The sequence below is a fragment of the Osmia lignaria genome, chromosome 12 (genome assembly GCF_051020975.1).
Source record: "Osmia lignaria lignaria isolate PbOS001 chromosome 12, iyOsmLign1, whole genome shotgun sequence".
Taxonomy (NCBI): Eukaryota; Metazoa; Arthropoda; class Insecta; order Hymenoptera; family Megachilidae; genus Osmia; species Osmia lignaria.
Window position 1 is genome coordinate 10,000,001 of NC_135043.1, and position 21,141 is coordinate 10,021,141.

The window sequence follows — 21,141 nt, forward strand, 5'->3', positions numbered from 1 at the left end:
GTTGGTAACATTGGTCAGAATGAACAAATTTTTTTTACATCCCGCGGATTTACATATAATACAAAATTTGGTGGACAGTTCAGAATCCCTTAAAACTGCCGAAAGCTGGACACCAATATGTTTACCAAAGTTTGATGCCAATGGTTATATGCATGGACATGTATCATATTTGGCTGAAGATTGCCAAGCATGCTTATTGCTCCTTACAGTTGACAGAGATGTATTTTATATTCTATCTGAAGCAAAACAAGTCAGTAATTTGATAGAGGTTCATTAAGCTTCCAAAGATGCTGATATTAGTGATAATAAATGATTTTGCTTCCAGAAAATTGTTGAGAAATTAAGACGAACAAATTGTTTAGAAGCAATTAACGAATCCATGAATAAATCACCAATTACAACAGCTGACATTGGACTGCCAGAAATGCGGCACGTTTTGTACAAGTGTAGAAGTACAGCACAATTTTGGAGTCCCGGCCTCCAACCCCCATATACAACAGAGGAAGAAATCGAACGGTAATCATAATAATACTTTTAGATAAAGGAAAAACATTTTATATCATGTACCTACTTTTCTTTCCCTATAGATTATTGGGTCTTTATCAATGTTTACATCACCGGCTACATGCTCCCAATAGACCACTAAAACTTATATTCCAACAGTTAGATAAAGAGACCATGTTGGCATGGGTAAGCTAACACACCTAATGACAAGTGTTAGATACGATTATATTTAACTAACTTTTGTTCGTCTGTTTAGGTAACAGTAGGTTTCGAACTGTACGTTACATTTGAACCACTTGTAACAAAACTTGATGCCATCGAAGCGGTAAATAAATTATTGAAATGGATAAAAAAAGAAGAGGAGAGATTATTTATTTTAAATTCGCCTACGTTTTAAATTTGATGGATATAACACGGAAATATGGAGTGCGTTCTTCAGTGACGGTTTATATCGATCTGATAAAATATTGTTAATATGAAAGACAGTGTATCAGAGATGGATACGTTCCTCGTATATTAATACTATACTTTGCTCACTATTTTTAATTACAAAAAACACTGTGAAATAAGGTACATATGTGAAAATGTATATATTTAAAGACATTATACGTGTAATCACGTGGATTACATTTATAGGCAGGCTATGATATTCCCTACTTATTTTATTATATGGTGCTTGAGAAAATTTATCACTGTATCGTTGAAAAAGACATTAAAAAATATCTGTTTGTATTATTTAAAAAATATATCGCATCTCGAAAATAATTCTTCAACAGTAACAGTGATAAATTTTTTTTTAATGTTTTGTATATAACCATAAAAACAGCGGCCATTTCATAATCCTGTTAAACTGAAAATAAAAAATGGTTCAAGAAGGAACGTATAATATAATGTTAGCGAAAGAAATATTATCACTTACATGTAACGTACGGGTATTATGAGCTACTGTGTAGCGTTTTTATTGATAAATGCTATAATTTTAATATGAAACTATTCTCTGTAAATGTTATACACTGCTGTTATGATCGACACGCGGTACACACAATAAAAAAAAATTCAAGACTTGTACCACTATACATTTTTTATTCACCTGATAATTATAAAAGTTAATATTTACCTTCTGTACATAGTTTGTTAAATTGCAGTGTTCAGTGTCTAGCTCTGTCGCGTTCTCGTCTTCGATCTCGATCTCGATCTCTGTCTCTATCCCTGTCGTCTCTTCTATGTCGGTCCTTATCTCTGTCTTTATCTTTATGCGACGAGGAATAACTTTTTGGCGACTTACTCCGTTTACGTTCTCGTCTATCTCTGTCTCTATCCCTGTCTCTGCTTCTCGATCTTTGTTTTTCTCTATCAGATTTCTTATCAGAACGCGAGTGTCTCTTGTCCCTGTCCCTGTGACGATCTCTATCTCTGTCGTGATCGTCCGTTCTCTTTCGCGTATCTTCTTTAACCGGAGGTACATCTTCATCCTCTGAAGATTCTATTCCTTCATCCATGTCATCTTCTAACGCCGACACTTTGGCCTCTGTTACACAAACTTAAATGTTTCATTTATCTTTTGAAAAGATGAGACTTATAAAGGTAAAGAACTTACCTAGTTCATTATTTTCTTCAAGAACATGTCTCTTCTGTATTCTTGGTAAAATAACATCGCAGCACCTTTCTTCCCTTAGAAGATCATCTATAAATTCATCCATGTGAATCAATTCAAATTTACCTTCCTTATTTTGTCTCCTCAATTTTCTGTTGTCATTGAACAATGGTTCTAAATATTTATAGCAGTCTAGAGATGATCCTGTTAATCTCATGTATAATGCACCAAGAGCACGAACATATTTAAATTCCTCATTTTTTATAAATTCTACTATAATGTCTTTCTCAGGTTGTATTTGCAGCATTTTTAATATGAGGCAAAGGAATGGTGTGGGCTTTACATTTCCTCCGTATACACCGCCTATGAACCTAAAACATGATATATCTTTTAGAAATAAATAAATCCGTTTGTTTATGTTAGGAAGAGGTTATATTTTGAAAAAGATCATTTACGAAATTTAACACATATACTCATAAGAAATTGATGACGCAGACAGTACATAAACATAAATAATAAGTTAAAGTGTTAAAACAACAACCTGTTTAGATTAAAATATAAATACAATGAATATTTCCTAACCTTAATTCCATAGCTTTGTCGACTAAAAGTTCTGCAGTCAAGGCAAAACATTCTTCCTTCCAATACTTAGAATCATATACTCGGGATCTAATTATTTTCTCTACTAGGTATTGAGGATTTGTACCTCGAATAGATTTCGCATCTTTTACTGTGCGATTTGCCATGTTTAAGACGCGTCAAGACGCGTTAAGCGATTACTACCACTACTTACAGATTCAAACACTTCGTACTACAAAAGTCTAACACAAGTTGACAGTAATAACAGATTAATAACAGATTAATAACAGATTAATTATCAATTAATTGCCAAATTAAATTGCTCATAAAAAGAAATAATTGTATTTTAAAAAGATCGCTACAAATTAAATATTTACAAAATTCTATAGTGCCATCTATACGAAAATGGCGGAAACTAGTCGGCAAGTCAGTTGGTAACTTGTTGAGTAGTTTCCGCCGTTTTTGTATAGATGGCGCTGCGGTAGAATTTTAAAAATCTTTAATGGCGGTCTTTTCAAAATACAAGTTTATGCATACAACTGTGTTGGTATCTGTAGATGGCATTAAAATATCTGTTTTATAAGATATTTTGCTTTTATTCAGGCTAGAAAAACAAATATAAATCTAAATATTTATAAAAAAAACAGGTATAGAATTGCAGTATTAATTGAAATTACTGGAAGGACAAGACTACTCTATTTAGGTCAAAATCGTAACTAATGACAGCTTCTTGGTAAATTGAACTTTCAAAAATGTAGAAATCGGAGCAAGGAAAGTAGAATTTATTCGGAAGTAAAGCTGGGCCATTTCTAGGAAACATGTGTTCGCATACTAATTCAAGCATTATAGCAACATCTCACAGATTTCTAAAAATTTGCGAACTAACAGATATTCATTACAATTCACTCGACGTAGTTCTAACACCTTCCTAACTGTATTCAGATGTATATTACACCTATATCTGTAAAACAATCATCACCTTTACTGTATGTGCGTTCTTTTAGATCGTGTAAAAATAAGATTTGCATCATACATAAAAGGGAACGTGATAAAATTGAAACCTACAGTCAGCATTGTCAACGCGTCACCGGAAAACTATGCAGAATGCTGTACTCAATAAAAGTTAACTTCGTTAAACCCAACTCTATTCCTTCCTAACATATATTTAACCAAATGAACAGAATCTATTCACAATTATAATATGCAATTTCGTTAGATTTTTTAAATGTAAAGCTTTAAAAACACATCCATCTATGAGAAGTCGAGTAAGGGAATAAAGTACTTTATAAAATTTCTATATTTTTTACCATCTTCCTATTTCCGAATTCAATTCTTTGTGAAGTTTAACCAGAAGAAAAGTCCACAAAAGTGATACTTGCATTGCACACTGTACCATTCGACATCCCCACCTTTTCGTGTTCCTTGACGACGTCGCCTTTCTCTCGAGCCCAGGGTCCGTAAGAGGCCCCATTCACAGTCCCCGTCTCTTTCTCTCTCTTCGTTTCTTCTTTCCTACTTACCTGGCAACTTCAACTCACCTGAACAGCCATGTTAAGGTACACACCGTGCTATCGCATCTTGTCCTCTTTAAGTCGTATTTTCCATTCGTTGAGGTGATCAGCCGCGTCGACTCGTAGCCAACAGATGCTATGCAAACCGATACAACGGACTGACCACTGTATCTCACGAGCTGCGTTTTCGCGGTTCCCGGTTCTTTCGTGATTATTCCTCTCTTACGTGTGCGGTGTGAGTTCGTTTCTTTCGCTTCTATCCGAAGCTTGTGTATCAAGCACGTTTCGTGAAAAGTATTTTGTGCTGCTGAAAGTTGGGCAAAGTTTCATCTTGCGGAGTTGGAGGATCTTCACTGTGACACGGATGTCCTCGGAAGTGGTCTGAAAAAAAGTTTGACCAGTTAGGGGAAGAAAAGAAGGTACAATTTCTTGAACTTTTTCATGATTCCTTCATAATACGATTAAAAATCACTACAAGTGCGATTCTTAATCCAGTCCCGATTAGGAAACGAGCCGGTTTCGTTTTTAATATCGTACGTGACCCAAAATTGCACGAGCGAAACGTGCGTTGATTTCGAGCGCTGTTTACAATCCGTTGCATCGATCAGCACATTTTATCTCGCTCCTGCAATATTTCCAAATCTTTCGACAATATTTATGTCAGTGTCGATGATTCGTTTCCGATCTATGTAAGCTGAGTAAGAAAAAAAAAACAACTGTTCGATCGAGTTAGCCCCCTCCTGCGGGAAAACGAGAAGAATGCGAGTAATACAATCTGCGTTTTGTTACCTTCTGATCGATAGATCGTCCGGTACGAAAGAAAAGCTGCACCTTCTTAACCGATCGGTGAACGTTCCTATGTAAATGTCACGGGCGGTGCTTGGGATTTAATGTGAGAAACAAAACGCCTTTGTGCTCGACAAGAAATCGCAGGATCGGTGATGTGGAAATTGTATTGAGAAACATCAATTCTCAAACGTAGTAAGTGTTCCTTGATTTACTATAATCAATGTTTCTTTGACGGTTCGAAGAATCGCTAAGCGATCTATGAACCCGGAATTGATTTTCCTCAGGCAAATCATTAAGGCGCGAAGAAGGATTTTTCTCTCGACTATTGCTAAGCGAAAGTTGTTCTTTGTTCCGAGGTTTCGCTATTAACAACCTGTGTCTGATATTCATTATTTACATAATTTTGTGTTGTAGATTGATCAACGATAATAATAATTTTCTGTTTGAACATCAGCAAGATGGGATCGAAGATAGAGTACGTGGAATCATCTCATATGTACGCGACGAATTATATTCGGAATTCGAAGGCGATCGGCGTTCTATGGGGTATTTTTACCATATGCTACGCCATTATCGGGGTCGTGGCCTTTGTAACCCCAGAATGGTTGGGCGATTTGGAGCACGAGAACCCTGGAAGATTTGGACTCTGGACCAGATGCAGCTACGGTGGAAATGGTGATGATCATTTTCTCTCGGTATCGAGTATTTCAATCAATTTCTTTAACAGGGATAATTCATTTCTGTTTATCAGGTGAATTGGGCGAAGAATGTATCGGCAGACTGGACGATTTATCGACGATCGCTAACGTTCCTTTCAGAGTAAGCACCATTCTAGTCGGCATCGCTGTGATAATCGCTCTATTGACAATCTTTGCGATGCTCCTGTTCTTCTTCTGTCAGAGTACAACCGTGTTCTACCTTTGTGCCTGGATGCAAGTGGTATCAGGTAATTTTTATGAATCACACTTTGAGACACTTTATGCAGAGGATTTCAAGCTTATTAGCCAAAGGGTATGCTGAAAAAAAAAATAAGCAACAGAATTTTTATTAAAACAGGAAAGAAAGGATGTCGCTTATATACTTCATACACAGGCATGTATACCGAGGTCGTTGCATAATGGTAATCCAATGCAAGTACCGATACGATCTGAAAACATAAAAAAAACGACAGGGATAAATCTTCGTAACGGGATGTTATGTTTTGAAATAAATTAAAAAGAGATGTAATCGCTCCGTTGTATAATTAGCGAGTTAAAAAAGGAGCATTTACCGAGCAGCGATGTTGAACGTCGCTTTCGAAAGTATAACGCGAATGGGTGTGTTCCCGCCGGGCTATTGCTGTAATCGTCCACGTAACACGTTATCATCGTGATGAGGCTGAAAATTACTATAGTGCACCGAGGGGGTCATCGTGTCAGGAAGTGATGTAATGTCGCTTCGTCTTTGTTACGGCGAACTTGATCGTTAATTAAATTTTACACCGTACACGTTATTCCAAATGAAATATAATCATTTTTTTCATTTCAAGATTAACCGAGCGGGTGATTAAATAGTAGCGGGCGTATTAAATATTATAAAATTCGCAAAATCGTACACGACGACAGTCAGAATAAAAATACCCTGCTGTTCTAAAAATCCTCGGTCGCGAGGACCCCTTCGACACCCTTTGGAACGCTATGACTTTTGCCTACTTCGATTTTTCTAATACAGCTGTTGTGCATCAACTATCGTAACCCCAATTCTACCCGCTTGAAATGCTTTTTATCGCGAATTGCATTTTTCTGCGATTAGAAAGCGTTTCCGGTCCGCAGGATCCCGCTTACGAAATGCGTAGCACAACAATACCGTACTGAATAGGTCGCAGAGATATTTGAATCTCCAATTACATGCGCACCGTTGTAGAAAGTATAAATTTGAAGAGAAAATCTGCTAAAGTCTCTGTTTGAACGAACAGTTGTTTAGAAATGTAGAATAGACCGTTAGAAGGCGTTAGATTTACCGGTTAGCCAACGCCTTCGGTAGAATTATAATTAGTTTATCAATTGCTTCGTCGCTTTGAAAATTTATTTCAAAAAAATAAATCAATTATGCGGCCAAGTTTTGCCTTTTTGTAACGGTGCATCGATTGAAACAGCCAAATGTGTGTGTAACTATAAAATGACTGTCTCTGTACTGTTGACCCACTTGAAGAACATTGACACGCTTGATCTGTTCTGCAACAAGTTACGCGCTGTATAGTATTCGTGCTTGGCTGCTCGACGTTTTAGTTTCTTCATTTTTACAATGGGAAAGCTTACGTAGCAGGAAGTATCTGTCTTCAATACCTGTAATTAGATTTGAAAAAAAGTAATTAGGAAAATGAAATTCGCTTATAGATTCATTACCAAAGAGATATGAAAATTAGAATTATTATGGTCGTTGATCGAAGATATTTACTAATGATGGTAACTTGTTTGCAGGCGGACAGTGAAAGTCACTGGTTGAAACGTGAATCGACTGAATACGGGTTGGAAAACGTTTCACCTAGAAAAGAACATTATAGTACTGGTCAGCGAATCGGAAACGAAAACCACCGACTATGTAACACGACCGCTACTTCCGCAAACGGTGTTTGATCCTAAGCAATAGATGTTATAAATCTTTAAATGAACATTTTAAATAATTCCAAAGTAAAAGTTCAATTCCTGCTCTCAGTACCTTTCACTGTTCACCTCTTCAACGACCTCCGCGATGCGGATAGTTCATTTAAATGCCAAGCGCAGTTATGTTTAAATTTTTAAAGAAATAATTATTCTTTTTCCAGCTATATCAATGGCCATTGGAGTTTGCATTTACCCACTGGGATGGGATTCACCGTTAATTCGGGCTGTTTGTGGCGCAGCTGCCTCCAGGTAACAATTTAAACATTCCAGGAAAGGAATATGGACTTTTGTATTCCAAGAGAATCCAATTTGTAATCTGAATATCTATCTTAACAAATCTAAATGGATTAAAATACATATTATTCAATTGTATTTTGTTGGTTAATAAGAAATCTTATGTAAATAAATGATTTTCTTATGCAGATACAATCCAGGAGCGTGCGCCGTTAGATGGGCGATACCGTTAGCAGCGATCGCCGCTTTAGACGCTGTCACCTTGGCTGCTCTTGCTTTTATTTTGGCGTCCAGGCACGTCAGACTCCAGCCAGAACCTTTTAACAATGGTTCCTTATACAAAGGTATGATATAAAAAAGAAAATACTTGAAAGGTTTTCCAAATTTCTAATTTTTTCTTTGTTTTCAGGCGAAGTGAATCCAGGATACGTGAACGAAGCTCAAAGCGTAGCTGGTTCACGGAAGTCCCTGTCCCTGAGACCGGTCCTCTTGGTCGCTCCACCGGAACAGGATCGCTATAGCGAGCTCTCCAGAGCGAAGTCTCATTCCCATCACAGCTTGTACACTCCAGCTCCGTCGCATCCAGCTCACACGATGTCGACGAACACCTTGAATCATTCTCAACACAATTTCCAATTATAGGGATATCGGAGAACGAAGGTTACATCGTTGTACATAGAGAATCGTATCTCGTTGTTGCAAACGTCCCGTCGAATTTATTGATATTACTTATAATAGACTAGAAGAGACGAGGAGAAGCACTGTACATAAGAGAATCTTAGAATTTTTTGTTTCTTTATGTATCAACGATTTTTCTTCCTCTTTTCTTTTTTTTTTTTTTTATTGTAATTGATCTATCGTGGATCAATAACTATTGTAACGAAGTATGAAAGAAGAATACTTGTATCGGATGATACATATTTGTACATATACAGACGTAGCTCATAAATTTTTTACCATGTATATTCGATGTACGTAACTGAAATTAGTCTTACATGTATAATGTATTATATATATAAATTTATCGTTCTTTTTTTCATCGTCTATTCTTATCTAGGGACTCACAAAACTTCGTAGATTCATTTCAGTTTTATTAGAAACAGGTAACATAAAGTATTATCTTACAGAACGAAGAGAATCTTACATAGCGAATTAAAAGGAAATTTATGTATCGCTGAATAAAAACGAGATAGTGAACATCAGGGACGTGTAATCAGTGCACCTATCTCAAAGTTTCATCGATCATCGTTCGTTTGTGAATCATTTTTCTATTAGCGATCAAGAAATCGTAATTGTATTGCTTCCATTCGTTCGCGCAAGTCTACGGCAGAATGTTTTCGCCGCATGTAACTATGACTACGCTTAAAAGGAGACACGATACACGTAGCTGGAAACTGTGTTGCCAGTAAATTCGAAAAGAATCTAACAATCTCGCGAAAGGAACCATTCGCCATGAACGACAGAGACGATAGCGCATGGGTATTCGATTCCCTCATAGGATTTCTTCAAGGTCCTATTTGGTCGACGCCTTTGATCACTTTCGTTGAAGAGAAATCATTAAGTAAGTTCGTGTAATTGCGTAATACAATTGTATATGATATCCTTTTCTAAAATCTTGATGAAAAGCTCAAGCACTTGAATGCTATTCTGATCTCATACGGAGAGCTCTTCCTTAACATCTTACCTACTGTATTTTATTATTTCTATTGATTTATAGATGAATTATTAACAATTAAAAGCTTCTTAATTCAGTCGGTAACTGCAGATATCAAAAAACTTATTAACACTTCAATGTGAACTTTGGAATTGATGAACATTGCAGTTGTCAAAGTGTTAATAAGTCTCTTGTACATTTTGGACCCAAAAACCATATAGAGGGAGATTCGTAATAACATGGATCTATCAGAGTGCAAAAATTTATTAAAATCTGAGAGTAACTCTCCTTGCCAGTAAATGCAATGTTATCAAATCATTTGGTCTTTCGTTCATTCAAGATAATCAGATATACCCTTTTGATTTTTTTTCACAGTATTCGAGGCGGACGTCGAAGACAACGAGGAGTACCGAAAGACGTATCAAGAGTACAAAAATCTAGTGGATTTATTGCTTGGTTGTTTCATGGAAGACATGGGCATCACTCCGGAGCAATTCGAGTACGCTTGTACCGTGAACAAGTACACAAAAATGCCTGTGCAGTTCCAACAGGTGAGCCGACGATTTAATAAACTAGTTGAAATTTAAGGATTAATGAACAATCTATATTAATTATGCATCGTTATGTTTCAGAATTTGTTCGAGCAGATATGGGCAGCGAACGAGTACGAGATCTTCAAGAGGATGATGATACAGAAAAATTTGGAACTGCAGTTGCAAGCTTTGAATATGATTGAACAAAAGTATGGCCTCACACCTGCATCCTTGGTATATGAAAGAGATGGATCAAGCGATGATCCTTTGGTAATGGAAGAGATCATTCAGTAAGTTATCAAGTTGCTCCATATCCATATAATTAAAATTTAATGAAAATGACAAAATAAACCCTTCGTTTAGGAAACATGTATTAGAGAATGATTCAGAGGAAGAACATGACATAACATCAGAAGCATCCCTTATCAAGGAACACGAACGTCTGGCTGCTAAATATAATAATGAGAGAGCACTATTAGAAGAAGCTTTGAAAGCTTCACAAGCAGAAAGTACTCCTGAATTGGAGGCATATCCAAAAGAAAAAGAAGAAGAAGAATTACAAGGCGAGGAAGAAGAAAAGTCAGATGAGAAAGCTACTTCTCCAGATTCGTCACCCATAGAGGAAACCAAATCAGAAGAGCAAAATGTATTAATTAATTTTTACGATGAAACATAGTATCATTTTTATTAATATAAAAATCATTTCAGGTATCAGAAGAGGATATTAAGAAGAGACAAGCATATCTGAAAGCCAGACGGGACAAATTAGTGGCTCTGAAAAAAGAGGCGAGAAGCCAGCGATTAGAAATGAATTCGACCCGACCAAGTTCCGCGAGAACAGTGGCACAAGCGACGATAAAAGGGGAGCAAGAACTAAAATTACCGGAACCCCTGGAGCCGTCCATACTGCAAGTGCGCAAAGCACTCGCGGCTCGTCTTCAAGCCGAAGTCGTGCGTAAGCAAACAAACTAATAATAACACTGGTTTCAAGAATATGTAGATCAAGACGATGTGGTGTTTCGAGAAAAGAGTGGAGAGAGAGAACAATGTTTTAGAAGAATGGATACAGTAATTGCATAAACTTCTTGTAGCACTCAGAGTCAAAATGGAGTATGAAAACATTAGATATTTTATTGAACAAGAATTCAATTTAAGTAGCGGAGCAACGAGTTTAAATGCGTGTGAAATAAAATTACTTCTTTTTCTTCAGCATTCTTCATCCACGAATGCTACTGAAATTATTGAATTTCAGAATGTAAAATAAGAAAGGAAGAATTTTTATAATAAAGATTTGTGTAAGTTTCAGAAGAATACAAATTGTATGAATAAAAGAAGAAAAAGAATGGTTCTTGTCTTCTGATCGTGTCTATGGATCTTTCTTTTTTTTTTTTAATGATGCAAAGAGAAGAAAGGAGCGTAAATCAATTGTAAAATTAATCGTGTGATGAAATGAAGCATGGATACGTTGGAAAATCTGTTTTACATATAATTGTCTAATAGCATAAATCGTATAAATCACAATTAGACAGTAGAACCAAGACCGATGACGATTACATCCATACAAAGAAATGTCCTTTTTCTCGTTTCGCGATTAAACACTGAGGTAAGTTATGACTCCGTTCCATTAACCAATTCTTCTAATTTTAGGGTTTTATTTAATTAAATATTCTCCGCACTTCTACAGCACACTTCTATTCCGTTGTAACACACATTTAATCATTCTTCCATCTTTTTTTTTTTTTTAGCTGTCCGATTATAAAGGTCAATTACGAATTCGTGACGGAATACGAGCGGAATTGGATGATTTTTTTTTGAAATTATTGCATGTGATATCGAGTGAACGGCAGGAAACGTGTTAATTACTAATGTGAAATACCATCTTGAAAGTAACATATATATTTTCGACATCTAGGAATTAATGGATTAAACAAATTTGAGGTGAAAGAAGAAAGAAATTTTTCTAGCTCGTCTTCCACCATGAATCCTACATTTAAATTCATTTTGCTGCTCATCTGATCGACCGTTCATACTTCGCTAGAATAAAATGCAAAATATTCGTTTTCCGCATGTTCTTCATTCAACTATTATCATACTACACACAAAACAAAGTTCTTTTACTTTTTTTTTACCTTTTATGCTTGCTCTTAGTTCAAATTGTATTTCTTCATTTTTGTTACGAATAGCTTCTCATATAAAAAGGTGTCTTTTTCTGCGCGTATAAACATATATGCACAATTTTATGTACATGTACGTATATACACCAGAGAAAAATCGTTTCGATCTGTCATTATATATATATATATGTATGTATATAATATATATATATAATTAAAACGCATTATATTATTAACACGTGGTATTGTACAATGTGTGCAAATGTTTTTTTCTTATATCATGTAATTTTAATATTACATCAATGTGTGACGGCTGCGAAAATTTCTGTCTCTGCTATCCTCGGTACCGATCCCTGCACAGATTCTTTAAAAGTTTCCCCATCCGAAACGAAAAAAAAAGAAAAGAAAAAGAGAAAAAAGAAAAACACCGAAAAAGTATGATTTATTTCATGATTATCGATCAGGACTTCGTTATCGACACGTACGGTATTATTGAACGCACCTTCGAACCACAGATCGCTCTAAGAATAATCATCCTTACATTTCTCTTCGTTTATTTAATGTAATATAAAATATCGACTTTGTTCTACTCGAACGAATGGAATCTGTGAAATCTTGAACCGATTCCCGTTAAATTAGAGTGCGAAATAAGCGATCAAACGGTGCACCCCAACAAGAAGCAAAAGGAACAAATTAGTTTTATTCTTTTCTGTGCTCGCTCCAATTCGAATGAGACCGCGAATACAGTGGCGAGCATTAGAATATTGCAATGTGTAGAAGAAGTGTAAGGGAAGATGTGATTCCCACCTATTCGTTTGCTGACAGAAGGGATTAATCTTTTATGCTTAAATTATATTGGTAAAACAAATGATAGAGTAGTTGGCATTGGTAGGAAAATTTGCTTCACTATTCTCGTGTAAATTCTACCACTTATTCTTATCAATGTTATCTAGATCTTATCACAAATTAGTCAAACGAGCGGTGAGGACATACCTTCTCCTCCAGTTAAGTTTCTTTCACGAGAGAAACATATTTACATTGTTTTCTCAATTTAATTCTCGTTGCTGAAGCAATTAATTTGTAGCAAAATGAAAAAGCAATCAATTATAATTTATCGCTTGCAATTCAGATATATTTATATCATTAACACTCGCCAATGTAATCGTAGCTTAACGTATGGTCGTACGAGAAACGAAAACCTCATAGCTTGCGGTCGACTTGATATGACGCAAACAGAATAAAGAAATTACGATAAATATACGTGATCCAAGAGACATTAACGGTGATACAATGACGTTACATTAAATAAGGGAACAGCAATGAAAGCTTAAGCGCGTTAATGAACGTATCTTCATACAAGTATATTATACGAAATTTAGCTTAAATAGCGTTTAAAATGGTGCATTATTTTCTTTTTAATCTAGTATCACTTAGATATCGATTCGTTTCTTATTATTCCGTTTACTTACAAGTCTCTTACATACCCGACGCAAGCTTCATTTAATTTCATCGCTTTATTCCTTTTCATCGAATAAATCATGAATATATTATATAAAACACATAAAGAACAACATTATTCAATATCCTCTTAAACAACTAATAATTAGCCTTTGTTACATTTCCATTCTATTTCACTACTTTCCTCTCTCTCTCTTCCTTTCTCTCCACGTTTCTCTCACTCTTTTCCTCTAATCAGTTCAAGTTACACTTTGTTGTTTTTTTTTTTTCATCTTCTCTTATATACATATATAATCGCTCAGCTCCAGCGAATTTGCCTACTTTGATATTCACAGATATTCGCTCGTGTTCTTGACTAAATTTCACTTCTAAAGATTTCCATTTGTCGATATTATAAGTTAATATATATGCATATGTGTACATAGACGGTGTATATGATATTTTCGAAATGTCCAATATACATACAGGTCTAAAGCAGTCTTAGAAACTCTGTTCCGGATGTGAGGGTGTCGTGAAAAATGTATACATCGGCTTGTAATATGTATTCCTTCTGTTCGAGTTGACTCAGTCACCTGTTAGGATACGTGTTAAAGTAACATTGAATGTAAGAAATGTTCCAAGTAAACGAATTAAATGTAAATGTAAAAAAAAAAAAAAAAATAAAAAATAAAAAGAAAGAAGGTACCAGCTTTCTCGGTTGTATATCAGTAGTTAAAACATCAAGTAGACATTCTTGTCTGGAGCTGATTTAGATCAACAAATTTCTGACTTATGATATGACGTTGGAGCATTAAAAATCAATCTTGCTAAGCATCATCTCATGATTTTATGGTCTTTACGCTTATTCATTATAAAACCGAGTGATTTTACAAAAAAGAAAAAGCCGAATAATTCACTGGACATAATTTTAAACGAAATTAACAATTGTATACATAATGAAAGATATATTAAATACCCCTATGTCACTTTTTCTTCGTGATTGTACAATTAATAGCAGGCTCTGATATTGCCCATAATAATCACGAATAATTTATACGAATAGAACAGTTTATATTTAATACTCAAGATTGCAAGACACTTTCACATATACTTTTTTTTACATCAAGGAGTAATTGCGGACATGAAGTGCAAACTGGTAAATATACACAATTGAAATATGTTTATTGTACAATTTCTACTACTTACATTGACAACCGAAAAGCTCGTTTAAAGAACCTTAAAAGGGAACTGAATTTTTAAAGGAATCGCATATTTCTCTGCTTCACCCATGAATTGGTTGTTTTACAATCGTTACAAATATACATATATATACAAACTAAATACTATTTTTCGTTAAACTGGATAAAGTTTCATGATGTCTGACCCCCTTTTTATGGACGGGTCTTAATTGCCCATCACATGAACAAGAAAATTGATGGATGGCAAAACAAAACACTTAGTTGTTTTTTGTGCGGTACATCATGTACTTTTACATGTAATTATCTGTTTTTTTTTTTTTGTTTTTTTTTACATAGTAAGTTTCTTCTTAGCAGATGTAATATATGACGTACAGTCACAAATTTTTAATTATTACGTGAATCTAAGCACGTGCTTAGAAACTTCGTACTCGTAAGAACCACTAGGCCTGGCTAGAGTTTCTTAGCCTATTCGTGAAATAATTTCTTCTAGTACTTGGGGTGTTTCCAGACAATGTGGAATGGACTATTTCTTGTTAAAACTTTGTTACTTTTAACACTTACACACGTGGTCATACAACGTTATGCCACAACTTTTACCGTCATATGTTTCATTAAAGAAAGTTCTCTCTTCCTTTGTATCGCATTAGTTCATAATTCATTATTATTCCCCTTAATTACATACATTCCATTTCTAAGACCCTTTCACCCACCTGCATTCGGTATCGATGTTCTCGTATATTATGTACAACCCAACACAAAGAGGTATGTCAATTTCCACCACATGATAAACACACATCCTCGTGCATCCGCTCACTTAAAGAGAATGGTTCTTCTGTTCAGCTACAAAAGGGTTGATAATATGACTTTCCGATCGAGTTCTTTGTGCACGTAGGAGGGCCAGAAACGGTAGAAGCGATTAAAAAACACAAATTTCTCGTTCTTCTCCAATTTGCCTACTATGACAATCTTTGCCGTTTTGGAGAGGGTGTCACCTCCGTATCCTCGTCTTCTTCATCTGAATCCCCCTCGTAATCGACTAACCCCTGAAAACAACATTGTTAAATGTATGCCTTAAACTAAAAAGTACGAACTGGAAACAGAAAAGTTTTACCGAGCAAAACAAGAGAAATTTACCTTTTTAAATAATGCAGTCCCAGTTTTTTCTACCGTCCCGATAGGCGAATTTGGATTTATTTCCGAACTAATTGGAGATTCGTTTGTTGTTGTTGTACTATTGTTGATTTGTGATTGCTGCGAGGTAATGTTATTGTTAGCAGTGTTATTGTTCAACACGGACTGCTGCTGCTGCTGCTGCTGATGGTGACTTTTAGAATCTGCAAGAGCAGGATTAAGTGCAGAATTTGAAGTTGACGACTGTTTCTTAGCAGAAGCCGGAGGCACAAGATCTGCTGCTGCTGCGGGTACGACCGCCTCACCCTCATCAAAGTCTTCCTCTTCATTGAACCACATTTCCTCTTCTTCGTCTAATTGTCTCTGGTCCCTTCTGTATCGACTATTTCTCAGTATGGATGGAACACTTAAAAAAAAAAATAACAACAACAACACGTTATAATTAACTTTGATTAAAGACGAATTATTGAAGAAATTTCCTTTTACCTGTCAAGAGCTGCCCTGTCTCGATCTTTCAGCTTGTCTTGATGTTGTTCGTACCTTAATTTCAAAGCTTTAAATGTTTGTACATAATCGATTGTTTCTAGTTCTTTTGAAAAATTTTCAACAACATGCGAACATAGCGATTTAATGTCCTCCTAAAATAAAATCAATTAATGCATTCAAAGTATAAAATGAACCAATTTAAAAATAAATGTTGATGTGTATTTATTCTGTGCTTACCAGTTTAATAAATTCAAACATCTCAAGAATAGCAGAATCCAATAGATTATATCTACCATTGTTTCTTACAAATGCATCAAATACGGGCGCAAATAAATTTCCTTTAATGATGTACCTATTGTAAAACTCATCTTTCAATGCTACAATTTTTCTCATAAACCTTAAAGCACACAATACTAAAAACGTGTGTGTCGATTTCATTAAAACCAGTATCCGTTTGAGCAGATCTTTATTCAATATGCAATTTTTAATGTGGTACGTATGATGCTCTACACAAAACGACAATAACTCTAGAATCAATCCTAAAAGCTGTACTGTTCTGTAATCTTCCCTTGCTGGTCGTTCTCCAATTGTGTTTGCTAAAAGAGGTGCTATCAGTGTTCCAATACTATTCTTGTAGAAGTAGTTTAAGAAATCAGTCTTTTCTGATTTGTTAACGGAAGCCAACATGTTTTCTGGATCAAGAAGCAGGCGTAATACACCGGCCAGTTGTACTGCTCCACCCAACTCAGGGTCACTATCGCCAACGAGTTGAGCAACTATTACATTTATCAACATTTGGTCCTGTTCTGTATTATTTATTTGTTGCAATGTATAATCTCGAACAACACTCGGAGAATATTCCACTATATACGTTAATATATCTATACTAGCTGTTTTTGTTTGGGCATCGTTCATTGCCAAAGTAATTTCTAAAGCAGGTAAAATACCAAGTGCTGTTAAAGTTTTATAAAAGGCCTCCTTTCCTTGCGGTTGAAGATTCTGAGAAAAATTACAAAACTCCTTCAAGAAAAGAACTAGATCGCGTCTTTTACTGTCTGATGTTGCTTCATCTGTTAACTGGCGGAATAATTCAGTGAGGAATTTCTCATCGTCCTGTATTAGGGTTACTATTTCAACCTTGTTAAAAAATATAAAGCTACTCAATGTATTCAACATGTTATCTTCAAATACGCTTGGAGTCGGTAAAACTACATCCTGAATGTATTGAACCCGATACGTTTGGTGAATTTTAGCTAGTAATTCAGTATTTGTAATAGGAATTGCTTGCTTAAATCTGGCTAACTGTCGAAGATATTCTCTATGCCTCTTTGGCTCACGTAACGTTGGCTCGTATTCCAAACATCCAACAACATCAAAAATCGTATCATCGCTAAACATAACTTCAAATAATGTGTTCTTATTAAGTAGGAAAATATTTTTAAATATATTGTAAAGTTGATGTAATCCTTTACTGTCTTTTAAATCTTCGCATGTATGAAATAGATTCAATAGTTTCTTGATATAACCTTCTGATTCTAAAGCCAATGCTAGTTTATCTTTCCTCATTTGAGAAGATAAGCAATTCCCTATAAGTTCATTGATATCTTCCAATCGACTTAATTCACATGGAGGCAATTCTATGGGTGGTGCAGCATCTGACATATCATCAAATCGCTCATCTTCTGATTCTTCAACGATATCTTGAGTTATTTCAACAGATGGATCTTTTCCTTGAACTTGACATATCTTCTCCCAGATTTCATCACAGCCAGCCTTTTCTTGGAAACTTAAGGCTAAATCAAAATTATCTCCTTCCGACCAAACTATTAATGTATCCTGAAATAAAGGACAAACATTTGGAGTGTACTCTTTTTTTAATGCTGCATAAACAGAAAATACAGATTTTTTTTTTATTAAAAATTTAATACAAAATTAACAATTATTACCTGTTGCTTCTGATATGCAGTGTCAGGTTGTATTCTGCTTTCCAATAAAACCGAACCATCGCTCTCTGCTCTGACCAAAAGTGAAATTCCTTTTAATCTATCTACATACGAAGAAGAAACATGGCCTGTACCACGATCATCCCATTGTCTATCAGCATTGAGCGCATACAACTTAACTCTTCTGCGCGTATCCGTCATATTGTAAAAATTAACTTATACACACTGCTCTATAATATCACCAGCTACCTTGCATCCCTTATATCTTTACCACTTCTTTGGCTTTTTAAATATCTTTATGAATGTTTCTCAACTCTCTGATAAATTGACAAATGCACCAAAATCCCCATATATTGATTTGTCAATTACTTCCTTGAAACCCATTAAGACTTTTATATCGGTAATAATCATATAAAAGAAACACAACTTTCAATGTATGTTTCGTTTAAAGTTCTGATACTTGCATATGATTATTCCTTTCTAATTGTTTGCACAAGTAAATGACATAACTGTTAATTAAGAAACACGCCATAAGGAATCTTTATATATGTTTAATAACAATTAGTGTCAATCTTATAGACTTCACCAGCCTATTGTATTTTCTCAGTTTTTCCACTAATTGTATAATGCCTTCTTTAATGAATTTACACAAGATCAAGTTCCGTCACTAGAATTTTTACGATAAAATACAAGCGGCAACGATCCGTCACATGCCTTTGAATTCGTTTGACGGAATGATATTGTTTACCGTAATAGATGTTTATGCGCTCGTCGTTGCATAAGCCTGATTCTTGCGCCAAGAAAACCTCTCAGGACGCGCGGGAAAACTTTATGTCGTGCAAGTTTCCGTTATCACGTGTCGTGTGTACGCAAAGTAAAGAAATCTTAATTGTATGCCGGATCACTCCAAAAGGCCAACTTGTTGTGGTGGAAGGTCAGGAGCAAATTTTGTTGCTGGGAAGACGGCACTCTGCGTGCTCTCTCACCGCTGTGTACGGTTCCCGCGACAAACGAAACTCAAATTAAACTCAATCCTCTTGTAATACAAATACTCATAAGTATACGACTATTTGACTCAATTTCTTGCAATACCGTGATTGCCGACCATTGCAATCCTTTCGTTCTTATTAAGCAAAATCACTCCAAAAATTGACATAGACACTGAGCAGCCACAACACTACACTCCGCCATGTTAGATCACAACAACGCGCTACGGGGTTCGCCTCGTGTATCTCAAGGATTTTAGCGCGTAATATAATAGTTTGTATTTAGGTAAGTATTGCGTTCATTAATGTAATAATAAATCATTAGAGAATATAAAAGATCGAATACGCAGACATCAATCATTGTAAATAAAGAATAAAATAACGTAAAAAATATAAAATCGTTTTAAACATTACACGTTCCTATAATGATATTTAATCTATAAAATAGCACATCATATTTAACAATTACAACACTAGAAATTTTTAGACACTCGTACATAATATATAGATAGATGAAAATAAAATTTAATGTTACAAATTTATTTTATGTTACGTAAATAATTTGTTATGTTTAAAAAGATATATATATATGATCTGTAGCAGTATCAAAAAATAACAGATAACCACATTATATGTTTATACGTATTTGATAAATGTGTTACTCACATATTATTTGATGAAATGAACATTAAATTCATCGAAATTAAATTAAAAGACTAAATTATTGAGACAAATTTAATACTAACAAGTAAAAAATATGAAAATTAAAGTTTATGAGTTAAAGTTTAACACTTATGATGTTTAATTAATAAAGAAAAGTTACTTGTTTTAATGAGTGAAACGTGAAACATACTGTTGTTTCATAGATTTACATAGGTATATGTATAAGTTTTTTATGCAATTTGTATAATTTGTCCATAATTTATATAATTTATCATGTATTTTTGTTTCTCAAAGAAATTCGAATTATAAAAAATAATTTTTTCAACAAAATCTGATTGCTTTGTGTGTAAACATAGGGAGTTTGCGCATTTTTGATACAGAAAAATGAGGTTATAATTATCTTTCAACTGATCAATAAAACTTAGTCGATGACAGTAATTATTTACTTATGTTTTCATTTAATTTTTCTGCTTTTTTAGATAATATAACATCATGTATACGATATTTTTATTTACAGTTTCATACTTTCCCTTTATTCGTAATTACATTCTGATGATATATGAAATGAAATATTTATATATGTTTATATATTTTTATACGTAAATAAGAAATTTATCACATTTAGGTTATTAGAATTATATTTTTTTAATTTAATATGTTTCTTTCTACTGTATAACTTAAACTTTGCATGAATTTTCTCTTCCATATAAATAAAATTAAATAATTTAACTAAATGTATCTGTATTTATTATAGAAGTATTATATTTTTATAATATATTTTGTACTTATTTTTTTCTATGTTCTCATTTGATATATATACATTTATAGTTTAAAAGTATTACAAGTAATTTTTATACAAATGTATATAATAAAAACAGAAACATTATTAAATAGACAAATAAATTTATTACATATTATGACAATTATTTAAAAACAATTGTTACAGTCATATTATAGTGACTGACATTACCTCTCCCATGTACAGACACAAGTATTCCTAACATGTAATAATTCATAAAATTTGTACAGCAGTCTAAATATAGTACAATAAAAACTTACAGGGTATTTTAAGTCATATTTTTAATATGTAATTGAGGGATTAAACAGATTAGAATAATTTTCAAATAGGGATTACAGTAACA

At 34.3% G+C, this 21,141-nt stretch overlaps 6 protein-coding genes across 10 annotated transcripts in view; 3 read left to right on the plus strand and 3 right to left on the minus strand.

Annotated features, from left to right (window-relative positions):
- The window catches only part of Mon1 (vacuolar fusion protein MON1 homolog), a 2,297-nt gene extending 1,358 nt beyond the window's left edge, over window positions 1–939 (plus strand). The window contains exons 4-7 of the mRNA XM_034321683.2: window positions 1–250; window positions 326–516; window positions 588–690; window positions 761–939. The exon at window positions 1–250 is cut by the window's left edge and continues 35 nt beyond it. Coding sequence (XP_034177574.2) covers window positions 1–250; window positions 326–516; window positions 588–690; window positions 761–901 — 685 coding nt within the window. The 3' untranslated portion in view covers window positions 902–939. The remainder of the gene's footprint in view (window positions 251–325; window positions 517–587; window positions 691–760) is intronic.
- The window catches only part of LOC117602734 (uncharacterized), a 169,850-nt gene that overhangs the window by 130,702 nt on the left and 18,007 nt on the right, over window positions 1–21,141 (minus strand). The gene's annotated exons all lie outside the window — the stretch shown is intronic.
- Window positions 1,080–4,211, minus strand: Prp38 (pre-mRNA processing factor 38). Of its 2 annotated transcripts, none has more exons than XM_076691266.1 (4): window positions 4,087–4,211; window positions 2,681–3,281; window positions 2,102–2,469; window positions 1,080–2,032 (listed from the first exon to the last, which is right to left on the minus strand). In XM_076691266.1, exons 2-4 carry the CDS (start codon window positions 2,842–2,844, stop codon window positions 1,653–1,655), a joined length of 912 nt encoding a protein of 303 aa, XP_076547381.1. In that variant the 5' UTR covers window positions 2,845–3,281; window positions 4,087–4,211; the 3' UTR covers window positions 1,080–1,652. The 2 variants fall into 2 exon arrangements, with proteins under 2 accessions (XP_076547381.1, XP_034177582.1); XM_034321691.2 differs by having other exon boundaries at window positions 3,985–4,116.
- Lhfpl (LHFPL tetraspan subfamily member 5 protein) lies at window positions 4,210–8,704 on the plus strand. 3 transcript variants are annotated; one of them, XM_034321692.2, is made up of 7 exons: window positions 4,210–4,607; window positions 4,992–5,169; window positions 5,432–5,652; window positions 5,729–5,923; window positions 7,781–7,868; window positions 8,043–8,197; window positions 8,263–8,704. In XM_034321692.2, the coding sequence occupies exons 3-7, from the start codon at window positions 5,436–5,438 to the stop codon at window positions 8,493–8,495; spliced, it is 888 nt and encodes a 295-aa protein (XP_034177583.1). In that variant the 5' UTR covers window positions 4,210–4,607; window positions 4,992–5,169; window positions 5,432–5,435; the 3' UTR covers window positions 8,496–8,704. The 3 variants fall into 3 exon arrangements, with proteins under 3 accessions (XP_034177583.1, XP_034177584.1, XP_034177586.1); XM_034321693.2 differs by having other exon boundaries at window positions 4,465–4,607; window positions 5,392–5,652; XM_034321695.2 differs by lacking the exon at window positions 4,992–5,169 and having other exon boundaries at window positions 4,467–4,607.
- LOC117603006 (cilia- and flagella-associated protein 36) lies at window positions 9,282–14,292 on the plus strand. The gene is made up of 5 exons (XM_034321690.2): window positions 9,282–9,414; window positions 9,883–10,058; window positions 10,140–10,330; window positions 10,404–10,686; window positions 10,749–14,292. Exons 1-5 carry the CDS (start codon window positions 9,306–9,308, stop codon window positions 11,010–11,012), a joined length of 1,023 nt encoding a protein of 340 aa, XP_034177581.1. The 5' UTR covers window positions 9,282–9,305; the 3' UTR covers window positions 11,013–14,292.
- On the minus strand, window positions 13,863–19,651 carry flfl (serine/threonine-protein phosphatase 4 regulatory subunit 3 flfl). 2 transcript variants are annotated; one of them, XM_034321674.2, is made up of 6 exons: window positions 18,354–19,651; window positions 16,645–18,243; window positions 16,408–16,559; window positions 16,227–16,327; window positions 15,925–16,124; window positions 13,863–15,833 (listed from the first exon to the last, which is right to left on the minus strand). In XM_034321674.2, the coding sequence occupies exons 1-6, from the start codon at window positions 18,549–18,551 to the stop codon at window positions 15,747–15,749; spliced, it is 2,337 nt and encodes a 778-aa protein (XP_034177565.1). In that variant the 5' UTR covers window positions 18,552–19,651; the 3' UTR covers window positions 13,863–15,746. The 2 variants fall into 2 exon arrangements, with proteins under 2 accessions (XP_034177565.1, XP_034177564.1); XM_034321673.2 differs by having other exon boundaries at window positions 15,925–16,327; window positions 18,354–19,650.